At 36.0% G+C, this 13,067-nt stretch overlaps 1 protein-coding gene across 10 annotated transcripts in view; it reads right to left on the reverse strand.

Moving 5' to 3' along the window:
* Window positions 1-13,067, reverse strand: part of AK9 (adenylate kinase 9) — a 67,527-nt gene that overhangs the window by 46,071 nt on the left and 8,389 nt on the right. For 4 of the 10 annotated variants that reach the window (XR_008448955.1, XM_054061148.1, XM_054061146.1 and 1 more), the window contains 8 exons: window positions 10,228-10,340; window positions 7,674-7,844; window positions 6,847-6,972; window positions 4,748-4,822; window positions 3,430-3,528; window positions 2,863-3,002; window positions 2,545-2,725; window positions 1,940-2,093 (listed from right to left, as the gene is read on the reverse strand). Coding sequence is in view for 8 of the 10 variants with exons in the window: in XM_054061148.1 (XP_053917123.1) it covers window positions 1,940-2,093; window positions 2,545-2,725; window positions 2,863-3,002; window positions 3,430-3,528; window positions 4,748-4,822; window positions 6,847-6,972; window positions 7,674-7,844; window positions 10,228-10,340 (1,059 nt within the window). In the remaining 2 variants the exon portion in view is untranslated. The remainder of the gene's footprint in view (window positions 1-1,939; window positions 2,094-2,544; window positions 2,726-2,862; window positions 3,003-3,429; window positions 3,529-4,747; window positions 4,823-6,846; window positions 6,973-7,673; window positions 7,845-10,227; window positions 10,341-13,067) is intronic. The other 6 variants (XM_054061149.1, XM_054061143.1, XR_008448956.1 and 3 more) reach the window with 4 other exon arrangements.

The following is a 13,067-nucleotide window of genomic DNA, read 5'->3' on the forward strand; positions in this document are numbered from 1 at the left end:
ATCCTTCCCTGTTTCCCTCCCAAACAGAACAATATGATTCTGTTTGAGCTGGATGTTATCTGAGCACATTAACGGACTGGGAATCCCTGAGCGTGTGTACATCGCCTTTTCAGTTTTAATCTTTCCCATGCTTTGGTACGTATGGCAAAGCAGTCTTGGAACATGCAAACTAATTGATTCCACCCAGGTGCACATTTACTATGCTGAAGCCATATATATACTGCTATACCACTACTATACTGCTTCAATCTGCTGACCTCCTCTGACAGGAGATAAAAACTCTGTGGACCTAACTGGAGTTTCATAGCCTCACTGTCTGTCCCTGAACTGGGCTTGGGAGCACTGAGGACAGTCAGGGGGGCATTTATCTAATAAAATTGATATATAAATGCTGCATAATTTTTAGTGATTGTCTGTAATTCTCTCAAAAGGCAGAATTTACTAGCTAACTAGCTAAATAATTTTCCTAGGAATAGGAAATAACTTTTGGAATAGTTGCCTCTAGATCTAGAGTCAGGCTTCCAAAATATTTAATTTCCCCTTCTGTCACTTTCTTACTTTCTATGATGATTTACATCCTTCATCTGTTTGTAGTTCTGTTTTGCAATAAAATTGCTTGAGCTCTCCAAGGTTATTAACTAGGATTAATTTCTCATTAATCCTAATATGATTTCACATGCCTGTCCTCAATAGTATTTACATAGCCAAGAATCTGCAACACAGCATTGTTCAATGGTTTTAATTTTGGTGTCATAGTTCACCACTATTCTTGCTGCAACGTCAATGGGGTTTGTATCACTGTTAGCTTCTATGTTTTGCAGCAACAGAGGAGTATACTGAGTGCTTCTTAGACACCTACCTACCCACGAGTAAGACAAATACATTGATTCGCTGCTTAGTTCAGTAAAGCTAAATGGCCTGATTGTCCATTTGAACCATGACTAAAGATAACTGGACCAGCTAATTCCAATTCAGTGGAAAATTGTCATTTCAAAAGAAATAATTTGAGAAAAAAAACAACAAACCACAACATTTCCTGCAAAAAGAAAATCCAATTTTGAAAGTGACCTTCCAGTACCTGAAAGTGGCTACAAGAAAGCTGGGGAGGGACTGTTTACAAAGGCTTATAGTGATAGGATGAGGGGCAATGGGTATAAACTGGAGAGGGGCAGATTTAGACTAGACATAAGGAAGAATTTCTTCACCATGAGAGTGATGAGGCACTGGCACAGGTTGCCCAGGGAAGCTGTGGCTGCCCCATCCCTGGAGGTGTTCAAGGCCAGGTTGGATGGGGCTCTGGGCAGCCTGATCTAGTGGGAGGTGTCCCTGCCCATGGCAGGGGGGTTGGAACTAGGTGATCTTTGAGGTCCCTTCCAACCCCAACTATTCTATGATTCTATTATGATTCTATGGACTTTTGTTTAGAAGACATTAAAATAACATGTTATTTTCACCTTCTCAAAATATTTTCTGAATTCATCAAGTTGCAAAAACCTGGGCAGCTTAAGAAGTCTAAAAGTGACCAGAGCTGGAGAGTCATGCCGTCTGAGACACCATACTCGGAAGGCTACTCAAAAGTGGAAAATCTCTAGATTGTGGGTTCACATCAGCTGACAAGCTGCTTTCTTTAAGAAAATTCCAGTTTTGTGAAGATTTAACTTGTCAGAAAGTCATTCAAATGGAAAGTTTCCAACCAGTACCAGCCAGAACTAATTTCTTTCAAAAAGCTCAGAAAACTCTTTCTTACATACTTGTGGGTGCCTCGACCTCAGAGGATATAAAAAATATTGAATTCTACTCAGCTGCTCCCTTCACTGCATATTCTTTTAGTTCAGACTCAAGGCACAACTTCTGTAATATTTTATAAGTCAAACTAACAGCACTTGCTTCAGTTAAATAACCTAAAACCAATAAGATAGATTCAAAGACCATGGAACACCTTTTTCACCTGATTCTTTAGACTGCTTTTCTAATTCCAACTTATTTTTCACTGCTGTTATAGCCTTTTCCACTGTATCCCTTCGCACTTGCTCAATGTTTTCTTCTCTTAATACTTCCATATGGATTTGAATGAGTTTGGCCATGTCAAGAACCTAGTGAAATGATTTGAAAAAATAAAAATAGCACAGAAGACAAAGATAGCATCTGATTCAACTTCTATACAATGAAATCAATTTGGAAATGCTCTGCAAATTTCAGAAAAAAATACATGTAATTCAAGTGCAGGGGCCTTTTTATGGAAAAAATAATTTCTAGTTTGCATTTACATTTAATTACCTTAGATATAAAAGTTATTTGTAGTGTTCTTATGCTAAGACAAATAACTGATGCATAAGTATTTGCCTGGCATAGAGGGTAAATACAAATATTTTCAAAATATAGCTACTTTTATATATATATGACTTTCACTAAATTATTATGTTTCCTCTATAATCCATATGATTGCAAAGTGTACATTAATAACATAACAGGAATAAGAATGTGCTTAACAAATTCCCAAGCTTCAGCTTATACCCTTGTTACATAAGACATTTATAAACCTACCTTTCCTTTGTATTTCTGTGCAATTAGGTTACAAACAGTTGTTCTTCCAGACAGTGGAGGACCAAATACTAGCACTTTACAAGGAGGAAGTGGCATTGGTGGCAAGAGGTAAGGCCGTGGATTCAACATAAATGTTTTCAGTGCCTCTGGGGATGATAGTATGTACATTTTACCTAGAAAACTTGAAAGAGAGGAGAAGCTAACAGATATATGCATTTATCTTATAAAATAGAAATAGAAATAATAGAAATAGAAATAGAAATAGAAATAGAAATAGAAATAGAAATAGAAATAGAAATAGAGTCCAATTCTGCTGACCTGACAGCCAAGTCTGGGTTTCCCATTAGAATATCACCTTCCTTTAGAGCCACAGGACATGCTTGTCCCCACCTGCTTCTACGCCATCGACATCTGTGTGCTATTCGATTGTAAGATGACAGGACCCGGAAAAGTTCATCCTGTTTATTAAAATAGTAATAGCAGCTATTGGAAGTTTTCTCTGAAACGATGTATCCCTCGTCCTTAGCTTTTATAAAATATTTTACTAGAAAATAAATCAAACTTAAAAAGAAAAGCACATCATGCTTACAGAATATTCTTTAAAAAAACACATATTTCAGATCTGTAGGACAAGAGGTGCAAGTCAGCGATTTATTGAAGATGCCAGAAAAGGGCCAAGATTTCTTCTAAAGAGGATAAAGAAAGGACCATGACCTGTGTGTGGGAATAACAAGGATGGAATATATGTTTTAGGCATGCTGAAAGGTCATGTGATCAGAGTAAGTTTAATAGACCTTTTACAGAGGTAAATATATAATTAACTATATATTACAATATATAATAATTATTATTATCGTCAATCACATTTTAGAAAAGCCTACTTACACTTTCCAGTCCCTCCAGCATTTCTTCTTCCTGGCTTTGAAGTCTAGTTATAGGAGCTCCATTTGGAATACCCAGAGACTGAAGTCGAACTACCACTGACTGAAAAGAAAAAACACCTTGAACGAGAACCAGTCAAAACTGCATTTCTCATCCAAAAGTACCCCCAAAGTATTTTTAAAATTTTAAATTTTTATTTATATAATGGCTACATATACACTAAGGCCCAGTCCCTAACTTTGAGTCATCCTAGTTATGGAGCTGAATTTTAACTGCTAGATAAAGGCAGTGCAAAATGCTGAATCACAGCCTTTATATCTCCTCATTGTGCTGTGAATCCAAAGGCTTCTAAAGGAATTGGCTGTGAAGGATTCTTTCCCACAAATCAGTGGAAATATTCAGATGAGCTTCGATCTGAAAAGGAGGAAAGTCTCTTTAGGAGATCAGATTCTGCACAGTTGGAAGTAATAAAACTTTGGGTAATTTATTTAAAAAGATACTTAAACCAGATGTCTATCAATGAGAATCAGATGATATTAAATTTAATTTAATGTAACCTTGCTTGAATACAAGTGTTCTTGAAGTGAAAAAGCAAGTTTTGTCATGTTTGGACTAGTTTCATAGTAAGTCTTTGCCTTACTTTTAGGTAAAATCGTTGAAATCAATGCACAACTTACAGAACTTGATTGCCTTTACTATAAATTTTCTGTTGTAATGTTCACAAACAGATCATAAATGAGGAAACTTTATGTTTCAACTCTGAAAAATTAGTGGAATTTTCTTCCCATAGGACTACTGTTTGTAGTAAAGTTAAGCATAAATTTAAATAGTATTTACAGAATTATAATTGCTTCAATTTGTTTCAAACAACAGAGGGGAAACTGCAGGAGCACTTCACTTCCTATTGCCAAAGACAATCTCTCACTTCATTTTTAAACCTCATACTTTATTTCTGATTAGAAGCAACTGTTATTTCTGAGGCATAGGATAAAAATTTTTATCTTCTAATTTTATCATTGTATTTTTTAATACAGCAAATAAGTTGCTATGTTATGAGCTAAAAATCTAGACGCCATCACTCAGCAGAATTGTAAAAAGAATGTAGTGTCTTAAATTACACTGTAAAACAATATCAAAGTTCATAACAATTCTGTCATAATTTTAGACACTGGCAAAAAATAAGCCGATTCTGTAAATATATCATACTGAATATGTCTTAACTTCTCATTTTTTGTCAGCACCTTAATGAAGAAAACAATCCACAGAACCGAGAAATCATTTTCTAGTGGAGGCTAACTAAACTGATGCATAGCTTGCTTACTACAAGGAGATCATCTGGTGGTTGATTTCCATCCAGTTCAATAAGATATTGACAATCCTGTTCAGCCATCAAGTCCTGTTTAAGAACAAAGGCATACTCATAAATTGTATATAGTTAGCCACATAATGACATTCTGTTCCTATACATAGCAAAAGCTGGGCTCCTGTGGACTTCAGTAAAACCAAAATTCATCATACTGATGACTTATAAAATCTTCTGCAGAGAAATTTTTATTTGGTGATGAATAAATACAGAGAGAATTAAAAAAATGGAGTTACAATGGGTTCAGAAAACAGATTAAATATCCTAGCTCAAATACAGGAGAGCTACAAAGAATCAAGATACAGTAACGTTTTGTATATCAACTCAACTTCTAATTGTCTAAACATTGACAATGTCAATTAATGGATTTATTGGAAACAACAGGCATGAGACCAATGTTTTCATTTCAGGCCTGACTCTCAATTTCTGTAAAATTTGAACAACAGATCTGTTTTTTTCCTGATATTCAATCTTCCCATTAGTAAATATGACCTTAGACTAAAATACACATCCTATGTCCATTGTTAAAGTCTCTGTCTGAGGACTGAGAACACCCACTCTGTTCCTGATAGATGGTGGTCTAACTCCAGTCCTGAAAAAGCCTAGCGAAGGTGACTTTATAACTTTGTAGGTAATATGTTCCAGTTCTCTACTACACTTAGGGTTAGAGTTCATTTTCTGGCATCTTATTTAAGTCTTCTACACTATAAATTAAATTATTTGTCTTATCTTTGGAAGAAATTAATAATAACTAATTATTTCTTTCTACTACACTTCTACAGAGAAGATAATATTTTGTGGTTTGCTTATATATAATTGTCTTAGTACATCCATAATATTTGCTTTTGTACAATAGCATCTCATTTATTGACTCATTTTATGACTAAAACCCATCAGTCTGCAGTACTGCGGCCTAGCCAATTATTTCACATTCTGTAGTTGTTCATTAAGTTTTGTCATTAATTATAGTGTTTCACTTATTTCTACTCGATTTCATTCTAATAAATTACCAAGAAATCACAGTCTGTTATCCAAAGTTCTTTCTACCTATTCCAGTTCAAACTGCACATCCTATAAGCTTTTTTTTTTTATTTCATCACCTCTACCTAAGCCGATGACAGACCTCTATGCTCCTTTTACGTATTAGTGGACCAGTATGCTTCTTCACTAATACATTCATCACTAAAGAAGCCTAAGTAAGACCTAACAAATAGTAGAAAGTATTGAAAGTGTTGAATTTTGGTGTACATCCTAAAGTAATTAAATCTAAACATTTTTACATTCATTTTCTTACAAGAAATCCATGTGAGATTTCATCACGATTAAAGATATCATAGTTTTTGCTTTCCCCTTCACAGCAGTAACAGGTTTCTTACTCTAGCAAAAGACGTTATACAAGTTTACACAATTTTAACTATAGGATTTTCTAATCCACAGGGAAATTGAAGGGCATAAATAAACAGTAATTGTCAAGTGTGCTGCAAACATGAGGCTTCTGCACCTGCAGAGAACAAATTACTGGGTTTGTTTTGGTTTTTTTTTTTTTTTTGAGGGGGAAGATAGATAGCAAATCCAACTTTACTGAACTCAACAAGGAAAGAAAAAACAATGTTACACCTGCAGATATGAAACAGATGACAAAGCAAATTGATGAGTTAATTATTTGGTATAGAAATCTGCAGCCAATAAAGAAGGCGAGGAAGAAAATCGATTGGAGTGGAAGGCAATGAAGAGCAGATTTCTTAGGGGACTGCTTACTGGAATGGACTCTGCTAATGGTAATGATACATGGGGCTTTTCAAATAGTTCACTCAATTTAGGAAGTGCCAGTGGTGGCAGGTATAGTTTCATCTTTAAAACTCAAAGTGGATTACTTCATCTTGACTCCAGAGTAGAAAAACACCTAGAGATGACAACTTTGTATCATTGATTTTAGGCATAAGTTGTAGTATGCCTTGTGTCCGCCTCCACACAATAAACTCAAAAAAAAAAAAAAGTGCAAAATATTTTAAACAATCTTTTGTTATGTATAATCATATTATTTTGCTTCTTCTTACCTCTAAAGGATGAAGCATTATATCCTTGTACATTCCAACTCTTTCCTCTGCATTTTCAAGAAAATCTTCAGGCCTCTGCACTAATTGATGGAAAAAATCTGCCTTCATGGGTGGATGTTCTGCAGCCTGCAGAATGAAAGGTTAAATACTTCAAGATACAGAAATAAAATAATGTACTGAACTAATTTTTGTCTTAACTCAAGGGGAAATAAATAGCATTCCGGAGTATTGAAATGAGTATTAGCCCAGTGATTTCTGACCACAATCCTATCCTGATGAAGTGCAGTTTCTGCAAATTGAGAGGAATGTGCCTAGAAATTGCACTGATAAGTCTCTGGTCAGCATTATAAACCAGAACAATCCAACCTGAATTCATAATTAATATCTTTGTGGAAAAAACCCAAACCATTTGTAGTAGTCTAGCACCAAAATCTGAAACAAGCTCATATAATGCAAATAGTAGTAAAGCTTGCAATAAACAAAAATTATGAACTCTTTTATTTGTTTAGATGAAGAAACAGACAATAAAGAGTCACCATTTTCCTGATACAGCCATTTAATTTATGGCAAGAAACAGTTCAGTGACTTTTGAGGTAGAGACTGAATCCAGGTTAAGATGTACAATAATCACCATTTTCTGTCAATTTAATCTACCATTTAAGTATTATCCCACAGCTCTTTCAGCAGAACAGAAATGGAATTAACATTAGAGTTGAGCAGAGTTTATTCACAACGTAGTATGGTGATATTTTAGAATATCAAAATTTGTTCTGCTTTGTCTAGAGTACATTATAACACTGCGCTGTTTAGAAATTAGCAATATTTACCTCTTCTTCTTCCTGCTCTTCATCTTCTTCTTCATTCTCTTCATGCTGATCTTTCTGTTTATTATGCTTTTCAATAATGTTAGGATCCCACTGGTTCCTCTGATATACCTGCCCTGAATCAGGGTGTTGTCTTTGTCCTGATATTCTTTGGCATAAATCATAGTCTGAACACTAACAAGGGATAATTAAAAGGAAACCATATGTTTATTGTACTGTCATAATAATATTATTTTTCCTGAAGCTGAAGGATGGTGGGTAGGAATCTGGCAAACATTCAGATTCATAAACTTCTCCAATAATGTTCTGAATAAACACAAAATTTTCAAAAGTAGCAAATAATAAGGAAAGACTTAAACATTTGCATAGCTTTTCCCTACCAGCATTTCACATTTTAAACAAAGAGTGTAGCTGCTACTTGAGCACATTTTACCACGCAAGTAATACCTTGTAGTGTGACAAGTGTAATTGCAATTTGTGGATAAAAGTATGTTATAGACAGGCTTGTGATTGCTCTTGCAATTAATACAGTTTGGATTTAAGCAAGATTAAGTCAATTCTACTAGGTGTTTCTGACTGCTCAGAGCTCTACTATTACCCAAAAGCATAGTGCCATTGTGCCTGAGACTAAATGACTTCAGAAGTTTGGAGCTCTGGAAGTAAGCAATGGTCTTTCTATGAAAAGCCCTGGAGACACAAATTTAGTTTAATGTTAAACACAGATAAATGTGGATGTGCTCTGTGCTCGTAAAATTATTAATATTTAAGATTTGAGACATCTGCCTAAGACGGTTATTGTAACTAAAACATTTACCCTAACCAAAACATTCCTCTCAGCTAAAAGCAAACAGTCTGTGACTGTTTCCACCCCCCACCTTCTGAGCTAAGATAATACTAGCTGTGCCACTCCTACAGGCTCCACTGAAGAGCCTTATTTCTACATTGTCCGTTATATACTGTTTGCTTACTTCTTAAAACCGTGGCTGTTAGCAAACTGCCTAAGGAGTCCATACATTCCAGGGCTGGATACCTGACTTTGTTAGCGTTCAAAGATTGTTTTTCCTTACCTCTTTCTTTTTTACGTTTCTGAAACAAAAAGTTGGTTGGGGCTTTACAGTCCCTTCACAAAGAACAGGAGAGCAGAGGAGAGATGCTGTCTGACTGTTTGCTCACTATGGTCATAGTCAATAACGCTTCTATCTGACCTGCCCTAAACTGTACTTGCATTAATACACACTGAGTTGGGCATCTTAAGATTCTACTATCGTACTGGGGGTGAGGCACAACAAAAAATAAATAATTATTCTTTCTTTCTAAATCACAAATACCTACTCTTCAAATATATATGAAGAACCTGAGATAACAAGAAAATATTGTAGTTGTTAATGTCAAATTGCTACAGAAATGGAGAACTGATTTCTACAGAAAATACAGAGCTTTTGAGATCACATTGCTAGCAACGGTAACACTACACTCATTTCCTGAGGTATCCTTTGAACTATTACAATACTTCAGGATATTTCTACAGTTAGTCATGCAGTTGACATGACTGCTATATGACAGCACATTTTGAAGTAGGGAAGATGACATCTGATCAGACATGGTTCTTTTTTTCAAAGGTGCATTTTCTGTCCTTTTTTGTGGAGAGACAAAATTTCTCTAAATCGCTTGTCAGTAACAGTATTTCATTATTCCCAGAGTTATCCAGAATGTCCTTTCTTCCTTTCATTTTGATATAATGAAAATGGTTACAGTTCAGACATATCATAGAATCATAGAATGGTTTGAGTTAAAGGGACCTTAAAGATCATCCAGTTCCAACCACCCTGCCGTGGGCAGGGACACCTCCCACTAGATCAGGCTGCCCAGAGCCCCATCCAACCTGGCCTTCAACACTTCCAGGCAGGGGGCAACCACAGCTTCCCTGGGCATCCTGTGCCAGTGCCTCACCGCCCTCATGGTGAAGATTTTCTTCCTAATGTCTAGTCTAAATTTGCCCCTCTCCAGTTTATAGTCATTGCCCCTAGTCCTATCACTACAAGCCTTTGTAAACAGTCCCTCCTCAGCTTTCTTGTAGCCACTTTCAGGTACTGGAAGGTCACTATAAGATCTCCCCAGAGCCTTCTCTTCCCCAGGCTGAACAACACCAACTCTCAGCCTGTCCTCATAGCAGAGGTGCTCCAGCCCTCTGATCATCTTTGTAACCTTCCTCTGGAACCGTTCCAACAGCTCCACATCCTTCTTATGCTGAGGATTCCAGAACTGGACACAGTACTCCAGATGAGGTCTCCCAAGAGAGGAACAGAGGGGCAGAATCCCCTCCCTGGACCTGCTGGCCACACTTCTTTTTATGCAGCCCAGGACACAGTTGGCTTTCTGACCAATGATTATAGGTAAGCAAACTAGTGTAATTCCATTCCAGTATAAAAGAGAACAATTTATAGTTCCTCATAAATACTCAAATGCACAGGACAAACCATTATCTTTTGATTTATGCCACTTATGATTCTACTAATAATTAGGAAAATTACTAGCAAGCTACTGAAGAGGACATTACCTTAATGTTAATCAGCAAATCTGGTTTTAGTTTTAGATTCTTTATTTTCTCTATTTGTTGTGAAATAGTCATGTATTCCTCGGAGAGAGAAGGAAATCCACTGAGAACATAACCTGCCAAATACATTTCATTAAACTTATATTTTAGAAGTTTATGTCAAGCAGAGGACTAGTTATACTCATCTCCTTGAAACAATACATCTGTTGAGTAATTTTAAACCATTTGCATGACATACCACATACACTAAAATTGTGCTGCCGTGTCTACTCCAGATGAAATACAGCCAAAAAAGTGTGTTGTTCTCAATGTGGTATCGGACTCCCAAAGTGAGAAGAATGGGGGTGTAACACAAGAAAAGTGTAACAGACTGTTCTCTGAGAGGATGTGTGCCCCCTAACTGATAATATTGTGGGGAGACTAACAATGTTCAAGTTTACCTAAGGCGACCATCAACCAGATCAGATAGTAAGCAGGGGGTTACCAAGAAACTTCTGAAGAGGAAGGGAGCCATCTTAAAAAGAAGCATCAAAATTTGTGACTGGGGGAAGAACAAGGTAAAAGAACAGCAGCCAAACCAGACTTGATGTGACAGCACTACAACCTTCTGTCTAGGCGTGAAAGAGCAACCTCCCTCTTGGATAGTGTGCATTTCAACTACTGGTCTGACAGAACAGGGTTAAACGCATAGTGACCCACACCTCAAGTGTGTGTGTCAGAGCTCATGGAGAGCTTTCTCACTGGCATGTGGATTAGTAGAATGTAGGAAATGGCAAACAGAGATAGAGCACCCTCATTTCCAACAGCAAGTGCGCTTAAATAGGTGAACATGCATTCTCAGAAGGGAATGTATGCTTGCAACTTCCACCCGTCTTTGAGAGAAGGTTTGCATGTAAGCCTGAGTATACTCTTTGGAATTAGCTTTAGGAGGGTGTTTAGAAATTTTAGAAATGTTTACTAATATCTGGCGAGCGTCTGGTGCTGTAACTGGTCTGTTGTGTGGCTGATGCTGAACCTCTTCATTGACTGACAGTTCACTGACTACCAGTTAATTACTTGCCATTAACAAATCAATAAACAACTGTGGTCTTGATTAGATTTAAATCATGCTAATTGAGTAGTTTTCCCCTGTGATAATGACACAGATTTTTCCTTTGCAAATATTATTTAGGTTAATATGATATGAACTTCTCGTTGTTTGCTTGTTCTATTTTTTTTAAAAAAGGAAGCATTTCAGCTACATAGAAGTTATAATTCTGTATTTTCTTATCTACAATACCCTAAAATACAAGTATGCATGTTATTCTCCAGTCCTACAGTGTTTATGCTATTTTAAAAAGAGACACTGCTTATTTCAAGAAATAGCTTATAAACTTCAATCATGACCTCCTTCAGAAGTGAAAAAAAGTATCTGGTTTTACTGACTTACAATTTTTAAACATGGTAGATTGTTTTAGCATTTCTGAATACTTCTGACACATTAGTCTCCAATGTAATATGCGTTTATTATTTAAGTCGAAAGAATATAATTGAAAATAATCCCTTATTGTGCAGTGTTCAGAAACTTGTGTTTTACAATGTTGAAAACAAAAGTTGAAAGTAAAAAACTCAGCCTCTCATACAACAATGTTTCTAAAATCTTTAATGAATAATTAGTAGCCAATTAACTAATTAGTTCCTGCTGAAAGCCCACTTAAGCTTTCCAAGGATTATACTAAGGTAGAAACTAGAAAATACTTAATAAAAACTGGTTTTGGAGATGATTTCTAGTTGGTAAGAAAAATAGTGAGCATGTAGGATATTCTATTCCTTGCTACTTTGGGGCATCTGTAACACAGAAAATGGTTTGGTTCTTTTAACCAAACCTTTATCAACTTCATAGTCATGTTTATAGTCTCTAGGATCTCTGCGATCCTCTGTGGTACACACATCTTAGGTAGTTGTCATTAGACTGAATGAAAGAGCGGGGACTCAGATGACACAGATGTCTCTTCAGGCACTTATGTGAAGTCATGCCATACGGGCACTCCTGCTGCTACGTCTTCCCTCAAATCTTTGTTTCCTCATCATCTCCTTTTCTCTTTTTTTTTTTTAATTTTTTTTTTTATTTCTTCCCTGTTTCTCTGGGGGTTTTTGCCTGCTCTTTTAAAAGACCACTTTCACCACGTAAGGCTGCATCTTTTGCAGAACTGTTGAGTCTTGGACTACAGAAGGAACAAAAACTATTGCAACTGAAATCTTATTGAAGTGTGCTAGCTTTCAGATCAGCAGAAACAACATTTTCTTGACACTACACCTGTCTCTCTCCTACAACGGAAATTTCAAATAAAAGTCAGCATCAGAAAAAGAAACGACATTTTCTTTTATTTTCTTTCTACTTAGCACTGTACTTGTTTTCTCTTCAGGAAAATAGGTTCAAATGGTAGCAAGATCTGCAGCACTAGTCTTAGCAGCCTCAATCTTTCCTCAAAAAGAGAATTATTACCACTACCAATACTATTCTTCTCTAACTTACCCTAAGTTAAAAAATGAAAAGGGAATAAACAATGTTGTAAGAAAAGAAAACACTCTAATACTCTGCATTTTAAATAATCAGTTTTCCTTCTTTTTCCTTATTTTAAATGTTTAAAACATCTTTGCTGGTGGGTTTTTTTAGTTGTTATATGAGTATTCCAGAAAAAAACCAAAAAACTGCATTTTAAATTCTAAAATTTTTCTAACCAGATAATAGTGGCAAATTAGAGTCATAGCAATTATGACGCGTAGAGTCATTAAAATTTGCAGCAAAATGATTTTCTCAGAATTAACACAGCATAGGATTGGCATGACACTTTCTGATCTCC

The sequence above is a fragment of the Cuculus canorus genome, chromosome 3, assembly GCF_017976375.1.
Source record: "Cuculus canorus isolate bCucCan1 chromosome 3, bCucCan1.pri, whole genome shotgun sequence".
Taxonomy (NCBI): Eukaryota; Metazoa; Chordata; class Aves; order Cuculiformes; family Cuculidae; genus Cuculus; species Cuculus canorus.